The 25,689-nt window shown below is 46.2% G+C and overlaps 1 protein-coding gene across 4 annotated transcripts in view; it reads right to left on the minus strand.

Moving 5' to 3' along the window:
* Window positions 1-25,689, minus strand: part of Slc24a2 (solute carrier family 24 member 2) — a 238,713-nt gene that overhangs the window by 36,294 nt on the left and 176,730 nt on the right. For all 4 annotated transcript variants that reach the window (XM_060365819.1, XM_060365817.1, XM_060365820.1 and 1 more), the window contains 2 exons: window positions 10,666-10,764; window positions 6,733-6,851 (listed from right to left, as the gene is read on the minus strand). In XM_060365819.1, coding sequence (XP_060221802.1) covers window positions 6,733-6,851; window positions 10,666-10,764 — 218 coding nt within the window. The remainder of the gene's footprint in view (window positions 1-6,732; window positions 6,852-10,665; window positions 10,765-25,689) is intronic.

The raw sequence follows: 25,689 nt of genomic DNA on the forward strand, positions 1-25,689 counted from the left end.
AAAAGACAGAAAAAATGAAAGAAAGGAAGAAAGGGAAAAAGGAAGGAAGGAGAAAGGGAGAGAGGAAAGAAAGAGAAAGAAAGAAGAAAGAAAGAAAGAAAGAAAGAGGGAGGGAGGGAGGGAGGGAGGGAGGGAGGAAGGAAGGAAGGAAGGAAGGAAGGAAGGAAGGAAAGAGAGAAAAGAAGATGCCTAGGGCCAGCCACTAGCACATAGAACATTAGGAGAGGAATACAATAGAGGAGAATGTAAGTTAGAGAGGAGAAGGAAGGAAGCTAGAAGAGAGAAATGAGGTGGATGTGAGTATATCTTATATGTTCTTATATACTTAATTGACAAGGTTCTCAGTGAATAGGGTGTGATTCTTTGTCAATATTCAAGTTTAGGAAGACCGTCAGGAGCCTTAACTTTATATCTACTTCATTCTTAAACTATGTTAAAAGGGCTCAGTTATCTGTAAGGGGCTGGCCACTGGGAGTGTGAGTATGCTCCAATGAGTATTTGGGCAATACAAATTGTACTGGGTGTATATTATTCTTAATTTCTTCCTTGAGGGGAAGGGCACAAGGGGAAATGAGAAGCCTGTGTAACTGGGGTGCACAGTGTGAAACTCTCAAATGCTTAAGAAAAAATATTATGTTGGAAAAATAAGCTAAAAGGCCCCTGAGTGAATCTTGAGCACTTGGTAAATATTATCCAGGTCAAGAGATACAGGAAACAGATCTCAAGTTTTCACTAAAAAAAAATAACTGACAGAAAAGTATTATCTACCCTGGAAACGGCCTGCTCAGCAACAGCCCTTAAGCTCTGCCTGTTTTGTAGTTACTGCTGAGTTTTCTTCTGACACAAACGGTTTCTTTTCTACGGAAGTCATCCAGCCAAATGCACTGGGATTTTGACATCCCATTGCCTTCCCAGTGAAGCGCGGCCCCTTCTCCCACTACTGCCCTCTGGCCTGTGTCAGACATGGCGACACAGTCCACTCCCCACCACTTCATGGTTATTAGAATCCCCTCGCTGTGCTCGACGGGTGTTCCAAGAGACAGACAGCTTCACTAACAGGGGAGAATGAAGCTGCTTCCAAACCTCCATGGTGCTGTACCTGTTCTCCTTCACAGGCATCCCCGCTGATTAGCAGGAGAGTGTGAGGTCCCTGTGCTGACCCCCACCACTGTGGAAAGAGATGTTGGCTGTTACGTTACCTTACGGGTAATGATTTTTAGAAGAAACTGAAAATACGGATCCCAGGTACCACCTGCATGGGTAATTTTGAAAATTCCCAAGACACCTGGCAGTCTGAGCTACTTGCTTTATCACGCCTTTCCAGGGAGCCCTCAGATCCCAGCAGCGCCAATCTGCAATAAATGATAAACCTTGAAAATGGTACTTTGTTTTTCTAAAGCACCCTTGGAAACTTAAGTTTAAGAGGCAGGAGATATTTTTAAGCATTTAATTTCTTTTTTAAGAAGAGATTTAAACATACAGTCGCTTCTATCACATTTCCTCTTTCCATCCTTTAATTAGTCACTGAATGGGGATTGCAGAAATCAGGTCCTGAAAACTCTACTGGGTTTAGGGAAGGCAGCCCTGGGAAGAAATACGTCAGACCTGAGTTCTAAAATGCAAAAAAGATGGCTTTAACACAGTAAGGTGATATTCAAATTATAAGCTGAGGAAATAAGAACAGAGCCTGTATTTTACAGATCCTGTGTCTGTTTTTCATTCTCCACATCATCCATCCATCCACCTGTCCATCCACCTGTCAATCCACTGATCCATCCATTGATCCATCCCTCTACCCACCCACCCAATCATTCTTATATGCATGGATGTAGTTTTCTTACATGAATTTCCTTACCCATGGATATACTTAGGCCACATCCAAAACAAAGACAATTAAGACTTTCTTTCTTAAGGAGAGGGAAATATCAGGCTAAATGAAATCAGAGCCGAGAGCAGAAAAATAAGTCGCTTTATGGTGCCTTTCCAGGCATGGCCACTTTAATCCCAGTACTCAGAGGAAGAGGCAGGTGGATTTCTGAGTTCGAGGCAAGCCTGGTCTACAAAGTGAGTTCCAGGACATCCAGGGCTATATAGCAAGACCCTGCCTCAAAGTAAAATAAAAAGCAGGCACAATTTACACCAGGGAGCTTTTTAGCTAGAGCCTGGACTTTGCTGAGTGTACCTGCAGGATTTATATGCATCATAGCAGCAAGGACGGCACTGCAGCTAGGAGTCAGCATTACAGGGCGTGTGGCCAACGGCCATCACGTGGGTGTTGTCTAGATTGGCCAAACTGAAACGCAGCTAGGAGGTGTCCACGACTCCTCAGTTCTGGGGCTCTTACCCAGGGCCTCATCACACAGGCTCGGCAAGCTCTTCCACAGACTGGCAAAATTAAGATCTAAAGATCCGTGCTTCGGGGAATTATCCACACTGGATATTTGGGCGGGGGGGACGGGTGGCAACTCATGGCAGCTCCGATCTACTTCTCTGTGCAGCACTAGGACAACATGGGAAGAAGAGAATCCAAGCTGAAGTGTGCGACAGGCCGTGTCCTCTGTGGTTGCATGGACTATCATGCAGAAAGTCCTCTGCTGCACAGGGCTTGTGTTCTCCACGAGAGCATCTTTCATACGCTCTTCTCAGCCATAGGTCACAGAACGTTTGTGCTGGAGAAAGCTCTGAGCCAAGGTTGTCAAGGTTAGCTCACTGGCGACTCAGGGTTTTTAATATAGCATCTCAATTAAGGAGATGCGCTAAGCTCTCAGGAGCATACCAGCAATGAGTGTGCTTCATGGGCTTAGGAGTCCTAAGAATGAAGCTGGGACGCACACTTGTCCTGGAATGTGATAAAAATACAACTTAGAAAGACACAAAACTAAGAAGACGGAGGCACTGAGCCATTTCTGCAAGTCTGCGCCAAGAGGCCTGAGTGCAAATCTTGATTTATTTTTACCCTGGAGCTGTAACCCTGATTCCACCAATCACCCAGTCTCCCCGGTCAGGTAACCTCAGCCTTCTCTATAGCGCTTTCCTGCTTCTCTATGGTCAGTGTTTGTCATAGCTTTTCAATTCTGGCTCGGACATAGCTCCGAGCTCCAGCCACGCTTTACCCTATAACCAATACTTGGTCAAAAGCCTTGTCACCTGTACTACTTAATAGCCACCGAAAAGAATTTTTCTAAGTGTTACCGACTTTAATGAATCCCTGTGAGGTGCTCCCTGCCCATCCAGAACTGTTTAAAGAACAACCTGACATTGTAAGATAAGCATTTTTAAGGAAAGTTACCGTTTCACAGATAAGGAATGTGGAGAGCAGAGAGGTTTGGTACTTGGTTCTAGGCCACACATTTGGCGAGGAAAGGACTGGGATTCGGATTCCAGCAACGGCCTGCCACCGTTGCTTGTTGAATGACTAAGGGATACCCATCTTCATCACCGTCATCATCATCATCACGAACTGGAGGATGAGTTTGAACTTCTGATTCTTTTGCTTCCACCTCCCAAATGCTGGGATTACGGGCATCCCCTTTTTGTGGTGTTGGCGGTGGAAGCCAGGGCTCTGTACACGCTAGGCAAGCACTGTACTTACTGGGCTACATCACTCCTCCCAATCTAACCCATTATTATTTTTGTTGCTGTTGCTCTATTTTTTTTTTTTTTTGACCAGGCAACACAATTAGTTGGTTCAAGATGCAAAACGCACAGAAAGGAACATGTTGAGAAGTCTCTGGAGGTAACCGACATAGCCCAACAAAGGCTTCCCCGCGGCTGCCTTCCTTTTCCCTTCAGCGCATCAGACAGCGTTTCGTCCTATCTCACAATCTAGGATATGCTTTGGCACGGCGCCTTTTCAACTTCACAACACACACCGAGGATCGTTCCAAGCCCGTATAGGAGAGCTTTCTCTTTAAAGACTACAGATGGTCTATATTGGGCACCAGCGGCACCCCTCCCCCGCGCTCCACAAAGGGCTAGACAGTAAATATTTCAGGCTTTGGGGTCCATATGGTCCCTGTTCCATATGCTCCTGCTTCCCTTTTCACAAAAACATTTTGAAAAATGTATAAACCATTCTAGCCTTTTGGGTCAGATAGACACAGCCAATAGGCCACACGGGCTTATGGGCCCCCAGCATGCTAATCCCCAAGCTTCTGGGTTCTTGACTCACTCTTCGGTGTCTGCTCTTTTTCTATACCCCCTCCCCCTTATTTTTGTGGTGCCTGGCATGGAACCCACGGCCTGTGCATGCTGTGCAACTGTTCTACTACTGACCTACATCTACAACAAGCCACCTGGTCACTCCTTGAACAAGATAAGCTATCTTCCTAAAAAACATCCAAAAGTTGCCATTGCTCCCTAAATCCTTCTAGGCTCCTCGATCTCAAGAGGTGGAAAGCATGTTTCGTGACACACACTTATCTCTCTGACTTGGTCTATTCCAGTACCCCAAGGTCCATTACTGTCCCCCTTCCCCCTAAGACCTCTCTGCCTCTCTATTGCCCTAAGTGCAGTCTGATGCAGCCTTGGGGACATTCTGGTAGTGCCAATCACCTCTGATGTCCACTGGCTTGTTGCTGCCCAAGAAGAACCAACATTCCACCATCTAAAGGCCAGCCTCCCTGTTCTGCTGTTTCCTTCTCTTGGCTCCCTCTGTCTCCAACCATGCCAAACTCATTTTTGCCTCCTGCTGCTGTGCCTTTGGCAGGCTCCTGCCACAGGTTCACACTCAGTTTGAAGGACACCTCTTCAGCAAGGCTGTCCAGAGGGCTCTGCATTCTCCTGTGCCGTTATCCTCCTTTGCTCTCTGTGACCCTGTGGCCATCAGTCTCAGCTCTGCTGGTACATGTGGACAGCTCAGTGCCTAGTACATTGTCTGGCCCCGATGAACACTGAGAGCTTTCTGATGTGATGGATGGGTGAAGAACCTCAAGCCAGTTTACACTTCCTGGGTATTTTTCCTTAGCTATTTTTTTTTTAGTCTCCAGATCTACCATCTTGCTCAGCAATCACTAAACATGAGTTTTTGGAAACCTGCACAGGTTGCCATTTAATTTCTTTCTTTCTTTCTTTTTTTTTTTGAGAGACAAATTCCTACCATCCATTATACCTGGCTCAAATGTTATGTGTTCTACAGAGTTTTCATATCTTCCCCAGCTAGGATCCATTTATTTATTTTTTTGGCATGCTCCCAGAGCACTGTGCACAGAAACCTCCATGATCACTCTGGGCCATGACTAGCTACCAAATGTTTGTTGGCTGACTTATTTATATCCCTAATAGTCCCCCAAATCTATGCCTATACAGGACCTTTTCACTCTTCTACAAGGAATCCTTCAAGGAAGGCGTGAAGGCTGTCTAGGCAGCAAGTTTGGGCAGATGAGGTAAGTAGCAGAGCAAGCAGCTCTATGCCAAAGGCACATTTAGCTTTCACCATAGCACCACTGAGGTGATATTTTCAGGATTTGTGCTTTAAAGTGGAGGAGGTGGGAGTGAGTGCCGGGTCAGGCTGGCAACTCGCCCTGTGGCTTTGGGATGCACCAGCAGGTCACCCTGTAAGCAGCTGTAGTGATGGCTTTTTGACAGCCCGGCTGCTCTCCAGTCGAGCAGCACAGCACACAAATCCGCCCATCTCCCTGGGGCATCTCTACAGACGGGAGTCAGAGAGACTTTCGCTCCCCGGCAGCAAGGTCCTCTTTTGAAGGGACACAGATGTCCCCTGGCCAGCCAGATGGAGTGCCATGGTGATGAGGTATCCCTCTGCACACCTGTGACTGTGCCAGCCCCAAGGGCAGCCAGCTGTCCTTGGGGGCCTGCCTCCTGCCACCACATGCTGCTTATCCATGTGGACATAAGCTGCTCTGCCAGATCACTACTGAGATGACGGGGGGGGGGGCAGCCCAGGGCTCTGGGTGAGAAGGTGGAAATCAGAGGACACAAGGGCAGAGAGAGCTGAGCTCTCCTCACAGAAATGGAGAGACTCTCCTAATTTACTCTCAAAGATGATGGGCAACAAGGAAGAAGCAACACGCTTTTCCCAGGGGGCAGAATGCCCCCGTTGCAGAGGGTGTCCTCATATAAAGGAAGGAGGTGCTAGAACACACTGGCTGTAGGCTTGGTTCTCTTCGTGCGTCCTGTGTAACAGCTCATTGAGGAAATTCTGGGACATGGCTGGCTTGCGATTGGAGCAGCCTGGGCATTGCATTTACACAGGCCTGAGAGGCAGTCTCAGCTCACTCCTTGCAGCGAGGTAACTCAGTTAACCATTTCATCTCATCCAGCCTGGCTTCCTCAACTACACAGCGGAGGTGCTGATGCCTGAGCCTTATGGTGTTTGACAAATGCTAGGTGTTATTATTACTTGTAGGAAGAACAGTTCATTGGTTGTAGTTCAAAGAGTATTGATTTCAACCACAGAGATAAAAGATCTCACGAAGGTGTGACGACTGCGTTTTCTGTTACTTAGCACTGAATTTAGAAACACAGCCATCACGCATTATCATATATGTTATCATATATCACATATGTGCCTTTTTTGCCCCTATACTTGTATATACCTGCCCTCCCCTTCACCCTTGGGTAGAGAATTTGTGTGTTCATTCAATGTACACAGAGGTTGCCCCATGTGAGGTCCTGGGAAAGACACATACACGAATCAGCCCTCTCTTGGTGTCCACCCAACTGGGAGCTGGGCCACCAAGCAACGTGTACTGTCATGCTCAGCCATCCTACCGGGGCATCTGCAGCTTCGATGCTGTGGGAGAGGTTTCCATTCTGCACAGGTTCTGAAGCTTCACTCGATGGTGTCATTTCGACCTCTGTGCTCGTGCTGTTGGGGAGCTCAATTTTTTCTACGGCATAATGTAAATACAGAGAAAACAATCAGAATTTATGGGTATAATGGGCCATGTTATAATGAACTTCTAAAAAGGTGATCAGAAGGTGAGGGGAAGGCATCTGAGACCCGAAGCTGGTGTTAGGCACTGGCAAAGGGTTTTCACCATTCACCCAGTACTGCCTACTGTGCTGTCCTTGCCCTTTCCATAGCTCTGGCTTCTACTGGAGGCCCTATGTGACGGACCATGCGAGGACACAGATATATATTTTTAGACATTTAGATACAGACCGTGAGCTATGTGGCTCACCCCTGTAACTGTACCCCCATGCAAGGGACACTGGCTAGGGTAACATGTTCTAGGCTATAATCTGCCATGACTGGGTTGCCATCTTTGAAAGGCCCCTTTTCCTCTAGGTTGGGACACCTCCTTTATGAAGTGAGTGGTTCACTGTGGCTAACGGCCAGCCAGGGTCCACTGCTTTCAGCTCTAATAGTCTCAGTCGTAAACTGCCAGTGCTGGGAGAGGAGGAGGGAGGCAGAGGAAAGGAGGACTTGGCCACCTGTCTCTTCTTACAATCCTGAGAACACTCATAGCACATTCTGCACTGAGTGTCCTGTTCCAAGAAAAGCAAGAAGGAGCTGAGACAAGGAACACGGCCCAAGTCTGCGACACTCCTGAGAGCGTGAGCTAGAGAGAAACTACAAATGCAAATGCAGTCATGTTTTTCTAAGACAGGAGAAGAGGCTCGAAGACCCTCATCAGGCCTTGGGACTGTAATGCTGGGAACCAGACGGACTTGTGTTTTTATTCTCACTCTACAGCTTATGCTGTATGTCCTTCAGCAAGTGCCTCAACCTCTGTGGCACTCAGTTTCCTCACCTGGAGAAGCTAGGTGGTGCTAACAGTGCCACTACTGCCATTAATGCTACTGCTGCTTCCACTGTCTTACCTGCAGAGGGGCAGGAAAGTGCATGTAAAGCACCCAGAAAAGAGCCCGGAAAAGCCAGAAATGAATGGGCTGAACCTCTCTCACTGTAATTGCTTTTTTTTTTTAAATAAAGTAAATTTTTCTTTATTTTATGTGTATCAGTGTGAAGGTGTCAAATCTCTTGGAGTTACAGAGAGTTGTGAGCTGCCATGTGGGTACTGGGAGTCGAACCTGGGTTGTTTGGAAGAGCAGACAGTGCTCTCAATCACTGAGCCATCTCTCCAGCCCCGCAACTGCTTTTTGAAAGCTATTTTTCCAGGGCTAAGAGAAGCACCTCTAGGTGACCAGTGCTCAGGCTCCATTAGGTTCAACTGGAACTTAAGATGGAGTGAAACAGAAAGTCTCCCATTGACACTGGAAAGATTGCTCAGCAGTTGAGAACATTCACTGCTCTTTCAGAGAACTGGGTCTAGCTCCCAGCATCCATATTGGGCAGATCACAACTGTCCTTATCTACAGATCTAGGTGTTTCAATGCTCTGTTATGGGCAACATGGGCACAGGTGGATACATAAAAATAAACATAAATGTTTACAGTAAAGCAAGAAAAAGAGTTGTTGGCATCAGCTCTGTTCAGGGTCAGCAGGGAATGCTTGTGTGGTGTTGAGTCAGGTGTTAGGGTTGGTGGCTGGACAGCAGTCGGCTGAGCGGTGCTAGATGTGAGCAATCACAGGATGCTCATGGAAAAACAGAAGTATTTTTCCCCCTAGCAATTTCAGAAAGACCAAATATTTCTGTCATTAGTGTATAATAAGATAGAGCCTCAGATCTCAGCACTTGGTAGGTAGATGCAGGAGGATAATCGTAAGTTCAAGGCCAGGCTGGGTTATATAGCGAGACCCTCTTATGGCCCCCAACAGAAAGAACTCCACAGAAATGTTTGGTCTGAAGTGCTCAAATACTGCATATCCTAGGGAAGTGCTCACGAATTCAGTTGTGGTATCCTGAGGCACAAGTGCAGGTAGGGAAAGTGGAGGAATATGGGCTTCCCTGATCCAGCCATCATTGATGGTGTCAGTGGTGTGGGATGCTCTGTTGTCAGTAGCCATGCCAGAGTATGTCCGTTTCATTCAGTTATTTGAACTACAACATACTAAGCACCTGGGGGACAAAAAGCCCTCATACACCCTTAGGAACAGATCTCTGAGGCCAAACTTGATTCCAGAATCACAGGGTACAGGGATCCAAAAGGGTTTTTAGACGCTCCAGGGTAGACACAGACAAATAAAACCGTACCTCCCAGGCACGGCCTCTAAATTGAGTGTGCTTTTAAACCACAGTCTTTATTGTCACAGAAAATATGAAAATAATCCCGAGGTTAGTTTGGAAAGCATAGATTTCCGATACACACTCCTTTTGTTACCCCATCAGCAGGGCATTCTTTGCATTTATATGTTGTGGATGATTAAATGTAAGCCTACAGTCATCGGTCTGCAAAAGGAGGTCTGGGAATGAACCTAGCCACACAAACCTCCTGTTCCAAGCTACTTCACCCCACAAAAGAAAAACCAACAAGCAGAGTAGGAAAAGTAGCCCTTGTAACTGAACCAAAAAAATCACATGCAGAGTTTAACCAGGCAATAACTTTTCTTGTTGACTTTACATTACAAAACCAAAACTCTTCTCATTATGAAAAATGTGCCCAGGTTCAGGGAAAGAGAGAGGATCAGACAAAAACCTGTAACTCATAACCCAGTCCTAGTTAACATTTGAACTGATTCCTGTCCACTTTCTCCATAAATACTCAGTTGACTCTTGACGGTTCTTTGGCTGAAATGTTGCCTGGGCTAGAATTCAGGCTGGTAGGAGAGGCAGGAGCTCTTCTTCTATGGAGTATTTTGAGGGCAAAACCGTTGAGATTTGTCTGTAGATAATTTTAGTCACTTGGGCAATAGCTTCGTTTACAGCATGGATCCAGATTAGGTTAAATTTAGTCTGAATTTAGAATCGGGAGCTATATTATAGTTACAGACAGGAGAAAAGGAACATGATGCCCCAAGTTAAAATAAGACGCCTGAATGTCACAATCTGGTCACACAGGAGTTCTAGAAAAGTCAGCCAAGATAGACCTAGGCTGATTTTGCCTAACTTTATTTTTTGGGGCCTGTGGATATGTGTGTGGTGTGAGTACGTGTGTACATGTGTTCACATGTCTGTGTGTCGTACATGTGTGCACATGTGTATGAAAGCCAAAGGCTGAAATCCACTTTATTTATTGAGGCAAGGTCTCGTGAGGGAGCCCAGAGTTTGCCAGTCTAGCTAGCTATCTTGCCCTAGGGAATATTCTTACCCTGGCTCCTTCGCGCTGAGATTATGGGTGGGGTCACCATGTAGGTGCTGGGATCTGGACTAGGTCCTCAGACTTACGTAGCAAGCACTTTATCTGCTGATACATCTCCCCAGTCCTGATGCTGCTGGAATTCTTAGGAAAGAGGAGATGATATGGATTTAAAAGGACTCTGTTGGGGTGAGTGAGCGGTGATTTGGGGGTGGGGGTGGTGCTGTGTCAGAGCCCATACAGTCTGATCGCCAGTCAAATGTACAGAGCCAGGACTCTCACCTCTGGCTAAACATTAATGACTTGGGTATGTCTCTTTCTCTCTCTTCTGTGGCTTTCTGAACCCTGTCTCCCGACAGAATACAATTACTATGCCCTGGGGATGCCCCTTGTGTTATTGGAGACATACATGTGCTGTCCCAGGGAGAGAAGGGCTCATTTCATTTTTCAGGAAGGGCTTGAACTGGCACGGGGTCAGGGTTTCCCCACACAGGTCTGTCTGTTTCCCCCTCACCTGCAGTCCCTCCAGGGAAGGACAAAGGATAGGCATCTCTCACTCACCCACGTGATTGGCAGCCCCATTCTGCCTCTCATTCTCATCCACTTGGCATTTCTTCTTGGCGATCTTGTGGAGGATTGAAGCTTTTTCTCTGAACCTCCCTGAAGCAACAGAAAGTGGCAGGAAAGACAGAGAGTGAGGAGGAAGAATTGCCAAAGCAGGTGTGCGGCCTCTCTGCTGACGCTGCGCTACAGTGCCAACCACACATTCCGGCCAACCCAAATGTCCTTCAACCTATAGGGAGGGAACTTTCTTACCTTGGTGGATGCTTCAGTCCGGTTCTCTGAATGCTGCAAGTTGCTGGGCCACGAGGAGAGGTGTGACATGGACCTCTTCCTTCCCTCCCAGGTACTCACAAAATGCACGAGAACACCAAGCACCCCCCACACCACCCCTACCTTCGAGACCCCAAACGAAGACCCACAGCTACTTTGGGAATTAAATGCTCATCCCAGATCTGCTTTGGACAATGGCTGGGGAGGAAAGCCAAGCCCAGCAGTCCTTCGGCTTGACTTTGGTTTTCAAGCATTTGTCATGATTGCAGCTTCCAAAGGAGCCAGGGACAGACATCACAGCTCTCCAGATAAGCTGAGTCAGCTGCAATTAAAGCACCAAGGCGGCGACTGATTCCATTTGGGGATTTAGGGCAAAGAATGATCAACCGAGCATGTTGGTGATGAGACACTTTGGGAAAGGTGCTGGAAAAAAAATACCATGCTCAAAGCAATCACTGTAAACAGCTGTGCCACAAGTGTAGAGCCTCATGTCTCCCTCATTATTGACACAATTAATGGGTAAATGCATGCGACAAGCACACAAAATTGGCATGCAAAGTGAAGCGATTAGGGACACGAAGCACATGTTTCTTTTTAAATCTTTGATTTTCTTCCTTGGGAATATTCAAGGTACAAAAGATGCTCATTTTAAACCGATTTCTGCCTAGATTCCAGCATGATTGTGTTCCTTACAATACCCTCAGCCCCACAATTTCCTACTGGGCTTTTTTGTTGGCTGTGTTACCTAGCAGCGTATTATCGGGGGGGGGGGGTCTTATTCTACTTTTCAAGTTAGAAGGAAATCAGATGAAAAGATTTCCCTTGGAGACTACCTCCTCCAAGGCTGGGCATGGTGGGTGAGTACCCACAGCTCTCTCTTCCCCATGTATGGGAATCATGGCAGCCCACAATGATGACTTCTACCATGGGCTCAGAGCGACAGATCATGTGAATGCCTACGTGAAGGTGATGCAGGATGACGTCATTTCTGCTCACAGCATCATTAGCCACTACCCTAAACATTTCCTCCCTCCCTCCCTCCCTCCCTCCCTCCCTCCCTTCCTTCTTTCTCTCTCTCTTTCTTCCTTTTAGTGTTTTGAGAACATTATAAGCCCCTGAATTTAAATTTACCTTCTGTTTTAATCCATTGTATTTAAAAAAAATTTCCTAGTTGGGAGGGCATATGTATGCTGTGACACACATGTGGAGATCAGAGGACACTTCATGGGAATGAGTTTTCTCTTTCTACCATGTTCTGGGGATTGAAGTCAGGTTGACAGGTTTGGTGGTCAGCCCTTTATCCACGAAGCCATCTTGCCAACCCCTACCTAAATTTCTTACCATACAAAGGTGTCACTCTAGGCAAAGAGTTCCCTGCACAACTGTGCTCCCAAAGGCATCAGGGGGCAACGAGAAACAGAAGGTATGGTCAGAATGTGGCTTGTACTGTGTGATAGCTAATTTTGATGGTCAGCTTGGTTGGCTAAATGATATCCCCCACTTCTGGTGTCTGAGTGCATTTTAGAATTCTTGCCTTCTCAGTGCTCTGCTTCATTGATGGATTAGACACGTAAGGAGGCCAGCGGAGGTGGTGGGAACTGTGGCAGACAAAGTGTCATTGGAGGAGTCTGTGGCTCTGAAGGGATAGCTAGGTCCTAGCCCTTTCCTGTCACTTCTCTTTGCTTCCTGGCACTACAAAGTGAGCAGCCTTTGCCACAGGTTTCACTGCCACGATGTTCTGTCTCCCCTGGGATCCAGGCAAAGGATCCAGGTGATGGAGAGCCCAAGCTCTAAAACCAGGAGCCAAAATAAATCTTAGCTCATTTTAAGTTGTTTTTCCACAGAACTTCGTCACTGTGATGGAGAACGGACTAACTCAGATGCCGTAAGGGATGAAAAGGAAGGATGAGAGGATGGGCAGGTGCTCATCCTGGAAGGCGATTTGAACTTCTCTGTTTTTATTTAATCTCCATGGTAAACTGGGGGAAGAAAAGGGGGAGGAAGAAAAGACATTCTGGGGACTGGGAAAAGGAGGAGGTGAAAGGAAGCATGGGAAGGGAGAGAAAATTAGAAATATAAAGGAGGTAGGTAGGGGTACAACTGCCTGGAGGTGGTCCACCAGATGCCAGGCACTTCCTGGCTGCCCAGTGGTCTTCTCTGAGCACTAGACAGGGAAGAGGGTGTCCGTTAGGGCCTTGCAACCTTACGCCAAAAAAGGTTACTTTTCATGGAAGACAATTCAAAGGAGTCTCCAAATCATGTGTTTTGCACCCAGGAGAGGCAGAAGGGGCTTCTGCAACTTCACTGGCGTTTCCACTAACAAAAATCTTCCTGCTATGGTAGTGATCCACCTTTGAGATGATATCACTTTGTATGTCTACGAAATAAAGAGATCAGCTACATTGCTTTGAAACTGTGTATAACACAGTGACAAAGTAGAGAAGGCTGCAGAAGAAGCAAGCCAGTGTGAACCAACCCAACCCAATTACTGCCCTCAAGTCACAAATCACAGCAGAGAAGATGCACAGGAAAGCAGCTCTCACGGATTGTTCATGCTTGCAAGATTCCTTCCATGGCTTATATACGCGCCAGGGAGGAATGATTTAAAAATGGACTCCTAACATGTCTGGCGGAAGCCACTCATTTTGCCACAAAGCATCTGTCAACAGACAGTTGGAAATACCTGGTGTAGTTTTCCTAAATTCTGCAGGAACTATGGCAGATACAAAGGGGAGTGACGGCGGTGGGGTAGAGTGGAGTGTTAGGGCTCTTAATCATGTGAGCATCAGTGAGGGTTTTACTTGCGTGTCACTGTTTTCTTTCCTGCAGCATGTCTAGTTTTCTGTGCTATTAAAAGACGGTCCTTTTCTCTTGGGGCATGGGCCAAGCAAATCTCTCAAGGTTGGGCAAGGAATTCTTCAATCCCTTTCCTTCGCATCCTTCCCCTGTCTTAAGTCCTACTGTTCTGACCTGGGCACTATCTCATTCTGAGGGCTGACGATGGCAGGCACCCTTTTTTGAGAGGATTTTGCCTTGAAGTTTAGGTTTTAGCGAGGCCCACCGTCAGCACTCAGTACACACACTCTTGAGGGTGGAAGGCAGGGCCCGACAAAGGAAGGCATGCTCAGTTCAGCTTGTTGATTGGCGCTCGAGTTTCAGGGAATCCTCTAAAAATCACCTCTACGTGTGAGGCACACGTGTGTGTGGGGGGCACGGAGAATGGGCGTAAGAAACAACCATGCTGCTTTGTGTCTGGCAAGAAAGAATCAAGACACCTTTGACTACTTTTCAAGGTGAGCCACAGAGTGATTTTTCAGCCCGATTCAAAGCAGCTTTAAAAATATCCCTGCTGTGGTGCAAACCCTGAAGGTGTTTGTCTTTTTATACAGCTACAGATATTTGTATACTTAGAAGCCCCGGAAATAGAAAACTCGGCTGGGATCGTGAGGCACCTACGTCAAACCTGGCACACAGTCTTAGTATAGTTTAGTTTGATCTGAAATGTGCAAGCGTACCAGCTGAGCGTCCTCACAGGAGGGTGCATTGAGGGGGTGGTCAGAAAGCTCGGAAGGAAAAGATGGGAGCTGAGAGCTTCCTGGGAATGAGGAATGAACTGGGGAAAAACAGCCACGCAAACCCATGGCTGGATCACTCCGAGGCAAAGCAGAAGCCTCAAGCTCTACTGTGAGATAACCTTGAGGTCTGTTCATGTCGGGGAGGTAAACATGGCTTCTGTCCTGCCATTAAATGATGGACACAGCGCTCCCCCCGAAATCCCTTCACATTTTCCCCAGAAAGCCTGTCAGAGGCAAGTGCCAAAAGGAACCCTTTGGACTTGTGACCAGATTAGGTCCAGACTGTCACAGCCTGAGCACCAGGATTGCAGGGAAAAAAAAATGGGGCAAAAGAGACAGCTGTGAAGGGAGCCAGCCACTTGGAGAGAGAGAGAGAGGAAAAAAAAACAACGGGGGGAGGGTTGAAACTTGAAAACAAGTCTTTTCAAGTCTATTTCTGTGTTTTCAATTCTGTCTTTTCTGTCTCTTTCTTTGAAGTCCAGGGCTTGGCAGGCGGCTTCGAAAGCCAAAGGTCACCTGAGCTCCTATCCCCACACCTGTCTATTACTTCTTTGTCTTTCTTTATGAAAGCTCAGATGGATCAAGCACACAGGCCCTCCTCATTCTGACAAGGCTTTGCAGGAACCGAGGGGTGCCCTGGGTCAGCCTAAGCACCTCTTTCTCCTATGCCATCCATCAGCAAGTCAGCTGTTTCTATTTTCACATTACGTCAGCCCACTTCTCCCTCCAGCCCTCACTTCCTGAGTCCCACCAACTACTCCCCACAGGAGCAATTCAGCCAGCTGGTGTGTCCTGTCCCTTCTCCCCTTACCTCTCTGTCACCCTAGCACCGCCAGGGATGGATAAATTAGGTCATGTTAATCCTTTCTAGGGTGAACAGTCTGCAGGGTATCTCCAGATCAAACTGAAGGGCCAGGTCCTTACAGCCGCCTGCAGGGTCCCATCACCCTGACCCTGTGCTCAACCCCCCTGCTCTACCCAGGTTACTCCCTACCTCTGTTTCCTAAGAACACTGTGCAATCTTCCACTTTGGACCATGACACTGGCTGGCCTGCTCTGTGCAAAGGTGTCCCCTCAGAAACCAGGGGCTCACTGTCACATCTCCTAGCATCTTCTCAGATGTCACCATTTCATACCCTGGCTTCCCTGAGCACCCCCTCTCTACCATTTCCTACCCCCCAACTTCTGTCCTCTAAAGTGGCTATTTCCATTATTGTTATTACTGCTGTTGATGTACTGTTTTCCACTGGTGGAAAAGCAGGGTGGGGGCAGGGATTTTTACTGTTGTTCCTCCTTGCTCCACTCTCACCACCCAGTAGAGCTCAATAAACCTCGAGCTCATCGTCTGTAGGCAAGTAGATAAGGTTAGACTTCCTTCCCATTGGCCATCACCTACACTCAGTCTTATTAGAACCTTTCAAGGTTATGGCTGTGGTGGAATGGAGAGATCTTCCAAGCCGACAACTTTCTACTATTGATAATTAGGAGATAACTGGGATATACTGAGTACTTGTAGTCCAGGGATTAAAGGCACAGGCCAGGCCATTTGTTCTCCAGCCCTGTGAATTTCCAGGGCCAATGAGGTTTGGGGAGTGTTGTGAAGAGCAGGGGAGAGAAGGTTGGGTCCTTGCTCCTCCTTTTCTGTGTGGATCCTCATTTCTGAGGGGCTGCCCTGAAGGCTCTGGTTCGGGACTCACCCTGACTTCAGAATCATTGGTTGGTCCCATGGCACTTGGCCACCAGTCAGTCCTGGCCACACACCCATTTTCACCACTAGAGAGTAGACTTCACTGAGAAGGCGTCTTCTCCCAGCCATCTTCTGCCCCTCAGTGATGCCCAGCTTGGGGGATGGAGAGACGGCTCAGTGGTTAAAAGCAACAATGCCAGGCTCATCAGATGCACAGTGTACGGAACTCTCCCTAAAAGCTCAAGCCGCTCTTGGAAATCTTAAGCAAACCTGCGCTTTGATTGTGGAGGTGTTTGGAATGTTCGCCGGGTACCCCAGAGCCATCAAAGCCTGGATTAGTTACGAGCTGCACTCACTGTAGAGGCCTTCCAGACGTCCGGTGTGTGTCGTGCACACGAGGTGTGTGTGAATGTGCACGTGGTGTGAGAGTGCATGTATTCTGTGCGATTGTGTGTGTGCACAGGTGTGTGCATGAAGCTGTGTGTGCACGAGCACGTATGCATTTGTGCCTGCCTGTGTGTGTGAGCTCAGGGAATAAAAGTGAATGGCCCCTTGGCACAGAGACCACCTAGCAGCTAGGATGGACAAATGCATCAATTTACAAACTCCGTGAAACAGTAATTTTTTAAAGATCGGGCCTGGCTTGATTTTTATTCTTTAAAAATAAAACGTTAGGGGCCGGAGAGGTGGCTCAGAGGTTAAGAGCACTGGCTGCTCTTCCAGAGGTCCTGAATTCAAATCCCAGAAACCACATGGTGGCTCATGACCCAATCATAATGGGATCTGATTCCCTCTCCTTGTGTGCATGAAAACAAAGCACTATACATAAAATAAATAAGTAAATTAAAAAAATCCTAAAAAATAAAAACTTAGATACTTTTTAAAATTTAAAGACAATAATTTTATCTTAAACAAAGCACAGGATTTTGATTCACTCCTGAATCTGTTTTTGAAATACAGCCTCCAGGTTATATCCCTCACTCTGGGAATACTCATCATATACACCCTCTATTATATACTACGTTGATATTAATGAAATTCAATTATTATTATTGAGTTAGTTGTGACTGAACGTCATAGTGATCAACACAATTCACCTGTCAATACATTTACAGGTATGGCCATAGGAGTAGCTCTGTAATGAATGAGAATGCATACATTTGTCCAATATGAATTTCATATGTTATATCCCTGAGCTAGTTTCCTGTAAACACACTGAAAAATGTTTCCATCAGTTTACAAATGCTGGTATTTAAATACTGGCATTTTTGCTCTTAATGTTTCCAGTTTACAGACTTTTCTCTCACAGACGTATCATCTTCACTTTTCAGTCTCTGCCTCCTCTCTCAAGTTCAAGGTCATGACACAGTCCCTGTGGGACCTTCAGTTCCCACTGGCATTGCCCTCTCACCTTCCCCTTGCAGGCACCCCACTTGGAACACCTGGCTGTGCTGGTGCCTGTGTCGTGACCTTTGCGCCCGGTGTCTGTCAACATTGCTCGGTGAACCTGCCCTTGGTTATTTTGTGCCTCCATATGACCCGATTTATCTGTAGCATTTCGCTTCCTTTATCCCATCCTCAAAATCATCTTTAATTTTCAAAACCTCTAGGAACCTCTTCAAATGTCAGTAACCCTCAGAGCTCCTCCTGGCCCCTCTCCCCCATTCTTTCTTCTCCCTAGAGGACCCAACTGCTTGCTACCTGAATGCCCACAAGTCCTGAAGCCCAGATCCCTGTTCTCCAGAAGGCTGACTGACACCTTCACTCAGGAGTGTCTCTGACAAACTCAAGTGCTCCAAATGTCATGTGTCATCCTTCTTCCTGGGAGTCTGCTCTTCCACCTGTGCAAACCATTGCTGATGTCTACACTATAGCTTCCTGCCCCCTGGAGGACAGTATCTTAGCTCTCTCTTTCCAGGGCTAACACCCCATCAATGCCAAGATTTTTTGACTCTACCTTTGAATCTTTTATGCTAAGGCCCCTAGCATCTTCCTTGGATTCCAGTTTCCCTAGTGTCTCCTGCATCTCCATTCATCTTCCACATGGCTCCCAATGCTCCAGAAACTAAGTGCTTTCTCTTACTCTGCCAGACTCCATCGTGGGCATCCTAGTCATCAGAGACCCTTCAAGACATTTTCCTTTCCCTAGCTGGAATTTGGGCATCAAGCACAGGACTGTCCCCCAGTGCTAGCCTTGTTCTAACATTGGAGGCTGGTGGATATGGTATCGTTACTAAAAACAACAGAAAAGGGGTTGGCAGGAAGGATGTTGGATTGTTGTTTCAAACCCAATTCTGAGTTTATTTTAGGAGGAAAAGCCCAAAGGTACGTGGCAGAAGCCTCAGGGTACTGTGTGCGTAAGCTCACACTTTTGGTAGATTTCCAAAGTTTAGCAGCATTAACAGATCATGTTGTCGTCTGAAAAGTGGTATTTAACGAAATGCAGGGGAAAATTTGAAGTTAACAAGAGAAAGGCCCTGTGGCAGGTCTACCACAACGTTTCAGGTGAACTAGGACCCCTGGAGAGGCCTATCGGGAACTTTCTCTGTTTCAGGAATTTTATTCTGTGACCATTTCCAGCTCTCAGGGAAACAGGTCTCAACGAAGCCTGATTCTTGGATTTGGGTTTCTGAGTTTGGTGGGCTATAGATGGACCCTTTAAAATTTTTCTTGGTTTCCATCTCCTAGGTCCTTGGTGAGAGCTGAGAGAGTAATGGATAAAGAGACAGTACTGACAAAATAGGCTACACATCCATCCAGGGGCTCGCCAGCATTTAACCCAAGTATTTTCTAACAGCTGGTGTGACATCTTGCCCCAGGCTGCTCATTAAGGCTTGGACCTGGACTGCATCTCTGCATATTGGTGGTAAGAACCCAGAATCTAACAAAATTCTCTTTCTGCTGATGTAACATAAAAGATGTTAGATTTGCTAAAACTTAACCTGGCAGTAGTTAGTATTTTGTGCCTTTTTTTTTCTTTTGTGTAATTTGTTGTTACATGTATTTCCTGTGTATAAGAGTTGGCACTTAATTTGAATTCCTGGTTTTTCTGGTTTTGTTTTTGTTTTGTTTTTCTGTTTTTCATTCCCCTCCACTATACACTGCAGTCTAGTACCTGCAAATATCATGGATTTGCAGCAGAAATGCCAGCCCAGGCTGGAACTTCTTAACTCAAGGCATAGAGGCCCATGACTGAAATGAGACAATTCAGTTCATCTTAGCATTAATCACAGGAGATTATCCATGCTTAACTGAACATGCCAGCTTCCTTTGGGAATGGTTTTTCTTTATTTCCTTCCTCCCCTTCTTCATTCTTTCCTTCCTTCCTTTCTCTCATTTATTTATGAGCACAGGCGTTTTGCCTGCATCTCTGTTTGTACACCATGTGTGCGTGGTGCCCATTTCAGCCAGAAGAGGGCATCAGGTCTGCTGGGATGGGAGTTACAGACAGTAGTGAGCCGCCATGAGAATTGAACACAGGTCCTCTGGAAGACCAGCCAGAGCACTTAAGTGCTGAGCCATCTCCCCAACCCTCTTTCTCTCTTTTCAGAGAAAGACAGAGCTCTTTGTGTTTTGGAAGAATAATTAATTTAGAATAACAGTATTCTGGTTTGACTGACGAAGGCAAGGCAACCTAACATCCTGAGTTCTAGGGATGTCAGAAACAGACAGCGTGCAGCATCCACAATTTGCCTTCTGCTGCCATTTAACACCTTCTGCATATGCAGAGCGGCAAAATCAGCCTGAGCTTGCCAAGTCTGATCTTTCTGCTTTTACTGCTGACAGTTTAGATCAGGAAAATAAGATGCAATGCATTTGAGCAGCAGATGTATTCACATAGGAAGAACTCCCTGGTCCCAGTCTTCAGTAGGATGGCAGCTTTGCCCACAGGGCTGGCTGGTCTCTCTGACAGACCCAGGACCCGGCACGAGCTGCTTAGCTTGGTTATGCACGTTTGCTGTTTGTCTTCTTAAGATCCAGTCCCAGGGAGACACTTGCCAGAATACATCCCTGAAGAAGTCATGGTGAGTTCAGACATTTGTTTTCTGGACGAAGCCCAGCCTTCCAGAAAGCATCTGTTCAAGTGCCCCCCAATTCCCTGGACATGGAAAGTTGGCCTGGATGGATTTAACCATGAACTGGAATGAATGAAACGTAACACAGTACTGGAAATGGTGTCTGTGCATGGGCTCCTGCCTCGGTCACTGGAAGGTGGAGAGGGCAACGGTGCTGTGCACAGCCTCCCTCACGGGAATGTAGAGAGGTAGCTGCAATGTGCTTTTCAGACTTTCTGTGAGGAGGTCAGGAGGTCTGGAATGAAACTAGAAAACTGGATAGCCTGTGTAGAGGAATGGTCTTGTTACTTAACTGTGGGGGCAACCACTTTCAACCAGAGCTGTTCTTTGGCTTTAACTCAACTCTGCTGAAAATTCAGGTCTCTAAAACAAGAAGGTAGCTCCGTTACAATGTCTATTTGCTTTGCAATGGAGTCAGGAAACATCTCACTTCAAAGGGACAATTTAAATCTTGCCTTTGAGGCTCTCCTGGGCACTGCAGATAGGAACATAAATTGGTGAGGCCACCCTGCACACATGTAGCCAATGGGCTGAGTTTTCTTTATATGGGTCGCCTGGCGAGTGGATGGGGCAGGGCTGTTTCTAACGTGGACTCTATTGCCTGCTTTTGGATCACTTCCACCTGGCAGGACTGCCTTGTCTGGCCTCAGGGGATGAACATATGCTCAGTTCTGATGTGACTTGTTGTGCTGGGGAAGGTTGATATGGGGAGAGGGGGATGTTCATGTTCTAGGGGGAAAAGGAAAAGAATGGGGAAAAGGGGAAAGAGGGAACTCGGAGGAAGGGAGGGAGGGGGCACTCTTGGGATGTAAAATAAATAAGAGAAAATAAAAATAAATTGAAAAAATTGGTGAGGCCATTACTCTGAAAGTGTCATGTGTATGCATACTCTTTGATCTAGCCTATCTGTTAGAGAATATTTGTATTATGTATTTGTATTATGCAGCTACCTGTGGGTTGTGGCCTCTTTGGGGACTGAATGACCCTTTCCCAGGGGTTGCCTAAGACCACCAGAAAACAAAGACATTTACATTATGATTCACGACACCAGAAAAATTTAAGTTATGTTTGGGGGTCACTATAAAATAAGGAACTGCATTAAAGGGTCACTGCTTTAGGAAGGTTGAGGACTGTTGCCAGGATAAGAAAATTATAGGGAAGAAAGGACACTCCCTGGCCTTCTCTTATGGAGTATCTCTTTTTACTTTTGTGTGTATCTAATGTTTTTATAAAAAATAGTTTTAATGAATTTAAAATTAACTTGTGATTAACATTTCTACTCTGGTAAAAGTTTGGATTACTAGTGAAAAGGGAATATAGCACCTTCTATTCTTTTAAAGGTCTAGCAGCTCTTCTACTTGTGAACTGGACCAAACAATACTTAAGATTTTTGCCTTAGGTGTGTGACCCAGGAGACACCCCCGCTTAACCAGTGACAAGACCAGGATTTTAGAAGCTGCAGTGAGTGGCAAGCCATCGAGTGATGTCATACTTCCTAAGGGACAGTCATGTATATAAGTGACGGGTATGGGTGTCCATCATCTGAACACTCTTCTCCAGAGAGGGGACTTGTACCTTTCTAAGCTAGGCCACCCTGCCTTTGGGTGTGTCTGAGAAGAAAGACTTTCCTAGGCTGGGCTGAATTTTCTCTTTGAGTTGAGGAAGGCTGAGTTCTTTCCCTAGGCATGACACTACCACCAGCTGGTCCCCAAAGGACCCGAAGTCCTCCCTTCTGACAAGATAGACACTGCTTTCCCATGACAGATGGACCACGGGCTCATTCCAAGAAAGAGGTGAGCTAGCTGTTCCTCAACATCCTATCATCCCAGTAGGATGTCTGGATCACTCATCAGCATCTGGATCCCTATCTCCAGACGGCTTTGAATGTTCCTAGCCTGACACAACCTCCTGGTCATGAAGGCAGCAAGCCCCCATCGTCCTTGACTTCTGCTCAAGCTTTACTTTCTCCCATCTCAAGCGCCTCCTTGTCCAGAAGCCCCTTCTTCATCGGCAGCCTTTGAAACAACCTCCATTCCCTTCTTGCTGTTGGAGCCTCCTCCTCAGCCAGTAACCCCACCTCCTTTACACCGCAAAGCCCAACTCACTCCTCCTTTTAGTTTCCCTGTAGGTTTTAGACCTTTTCATCATGGTTTTCTCTATTATTACTCTTGCTATCAATGTAACAGGATCATGGCAAGAGCACACAGGAGAGCCCCACCCTCCTCAGCCCCTTCCTGCCACAGTCCACACATTTCCAGCCACATTTCCCTTTCTGTCGCTTATCCCTCCACTGCCTTAAAGCTGACATCACTGACCCCTCACCACCTCCCAAACTGGCCTTTCTACCAATGCGATGCCCTGTTTTCACTGTCCCACTCATTGCTACTCTCATCTGACAGCCACCCCCCTTTTAGAATGTGATCTTCCCTTGCTTTTTTGGGACAGCTTCCTCACCCGGTGGCCTTCCAACTTGGGCCGTCTCTTCCTTTGCAGATTCACAACTTTGGAGTCACTAACACCCAGTCTGCTGCCATCTTTTTCCATCTACAAGTTATTCAGTTGTATAACTTTAAAGAATATATGTATGACTTGCAAATTTTACAACTATAGCTTTGTCTGACAGCTCTTCCAAGCTCAGCCTTTTAGAAAACCCTTCTCAGTGTCTCTGCTTGGTTGTCTCCTGGAACTCCCAGTTGCCACGAGCTCTTGATTTCTCACACATAGCTTGCCTCCATCTCAACCTTCCTAACCCACTCATAGGCATCTGAAACGTGAGATTTCCCTGTCATGAGCCCTCAAGTTGCCTATCCTGTTTTCATAATCCTAATGGTTTATGACTTAATTATTAAGGGCAATAATTTGCCAAGTTTTTTTTTTTAAACTACATTTCCAGTTTGTCTTGAAACTTGCCATGTGCTAAGGCTTGGTTCATAGTTAGGAATGGTGGAGGAGAATTAAAATTGTAAAGATCTATTGACGTTCGGGGAAGGTCCCTTGAAATAAAAAGAAAATATGTATCTGAGGGGAAGAGGTGCTTATCTGATGGGGTTGGGCTGTGCATGCCTGAGGGTGTGGGGTGGGGCTATGAATACACGAGGGAAAGCAGGGCTATGGAAGCATTCTGACCTTTTCCCTATCTAGGGCTATGGATGTGATCCTGGGGCTTCCGCAGGAGATATCTGGGACCTTGAGAAACCCTTAAGGCTCCTCAGGGTGTTGAAGCAGCAGGTGGGTGGAAGGAGCTTGGGTTTTGAATTATTTTAGGGTTATCACATCTTCCAGGTCCTACACTTGAGAAAACAAAACAAAACAAAAAACCGAACTTCTGCCTGATTAAATTATTGTTAATCTGGATTTTCTGCTCTTTATTGTTGAACCAAACCTGTCTGATAATACCAGTGTATATGACCCGATCATACATATTCAAGCAATGATTAAAATGCATAGGAATGGCAGCAGATAACCTAAGGACTCACTGCCATGGTTTTACAGGATGCATGTGGGGCATCGGAGAACACTGCTGAACAGTATTCCAAAACTCAGCTGTCTCTGAGAGAGAAGTGTGCTAGCTCACAGCTAGAACACTGAACGGCTGAAGGACTACGTGAGGGCTTGGTGCTTTTGTTTCTCTGAAACAATGTGTTTTGTTGTTTTTTGTTTGTTTGTTTGTTTTTAATTTAGCCACTTATCTAGTTTAGGATCCCATGATTCATGAAAAATATTAATAGCTTCTTAGTTAGGTAAAGGGACTGTTAGTTGCCATGAAACAGGCTTTAAATTTCATCAGGAAAAGGTCTCCATAATTTTTGTTGTCTCTGCCACAACTTTTTCTATCTTTTACTTACACAAATGAACAATGACTGAATACTTTGGTGAAATCTTCTGTTCTGAAAATGGCTTTGTTAAGTGGCAATGATTTCAGGACAACAAGATGCAGGCAGTTTTGGCCATAGAGTATGGCTTTCAATGATGTCAGTCAAGGTAACAGTCCAGCAACCTCCTGGTCTCTATAAAATGATGATCTCCAAGGAGCAAAAATGGATTACTTATGTATATTGCCTTTGCTTTAAGTGTATTATATAAACCAAGGCTGGGGAGAGCAGGTCATTTTGTGATTGAGTGCTTGCCTAGTATACTTGAGACAATGGGTTCAGATAGAAAAAAATATGTTGAGATAATTTTTCGTTTTTACATTTTTTTTTTCAGGGCAGGAAGCTTGTGCCACCATGTGTATCTGGAGATCAGAGGGCAAATTGATGCTCTCTTTCCAACACGTGGGTCCTGGCATGTCTCAAGACAACAGACTAGGCAGCAAGCGCCTTTACCTGCTGAGCCATCTCGCTGCCTTTGAACTAGTTTTATATGTTTGCTTTCAGAGAAATGTTAAGGAAAGAAGTCACAGTCAATGTATTGAGAATCCTCCGATGTGAGAATGATATGAAATCTGGGTGTATGCAAATAAGAAATAAATAATGGATTACTGACTCTAAAGATCTGAAGTGGCTCTTCCATGGATATGCAGTGTTGTTTTCTGAGGAGACAAGAAGGTGGTATCTCTTCTTGCCCTCCCCACCGCCCCTTCTCTGTCTCTGTCTCTCCTTCTCTCTCTCTCTCTCTGTGTGAAGCTGAGGTCACGGAAAAACAATTAGGGTTATTCAGTTGAATTTCCATAGATGCCATTTTCTAAAAGCAAATACAGTCCCTGGGAAAAGCAAAACTTATGTCTGTAAAATACTTCCTATACAGTTATTACTGAGGCAACACATTGGTTAGATAGTTTATTATCATGGGAACAGGAGTGTAACTGCGGAGAGTGTTTGATTGGGGTAGACGGGGGCTTCCGGGCCCCTGCCTGCTCTAGGTTCCCAAAGCTGGAAGATGGACCCTGCTGCTCTCTCCAGACTTACTGTCTAACAGCCTTCACCTCTCATGTCTCCCACTAGCCAGAAGTTCTCAAGAAGACTGTCTTTGATAGCCATAGCTCCCAATCCTGCCCTAGCACCACATCTATCCTCAGGCTGATGAAGAGATGGCTTAGGCTGTTGCATCTGTTGTTGGGGTACTTTGTTACAGAGACAAAGAAGAAACCAAGGTGATGGTTGACAGGAACTTGAATGGCAGTGCTCCCCAGAGGTACCTGCATAAGGCAGGGCTTTGTTGTGACATGTGTTGAGTTCAGGCCCTCCATCATCACTTGCTGTCTCTATTCCCAGATGATTCACTTTGCTCCTCTGAACCTCAGTGTCTTTGAGTACTTAAATATTTCTATGAGCCTTGATTTTTTTCCCACTGTCATTACAGCCTACCCCTGTGGTCATGCTGCTGGGGGCAAAAAACCCACAGGTCTGTACCAGGCACCTCACAGCACTGGAGTGGCCTCCCCTCTCATCTTTCTCTCAGCCCAGTCAGTTGG

The sequence above is a fragment of the Meriones unguiculatus genome, chromosome 12, assembly GCF_030254825.1.
Source record: "Meriones unguiculatus strain TT.TT164.6M chromosome 12, Bangor_MerUng_6.1, whole genome shotgun sequence".
Lineage (NCBI taxonomy): Eukaryota > Metazoa > Chordata > Mammalia > Rodentia > Muridae > Meriones > Meriones unguiculatus.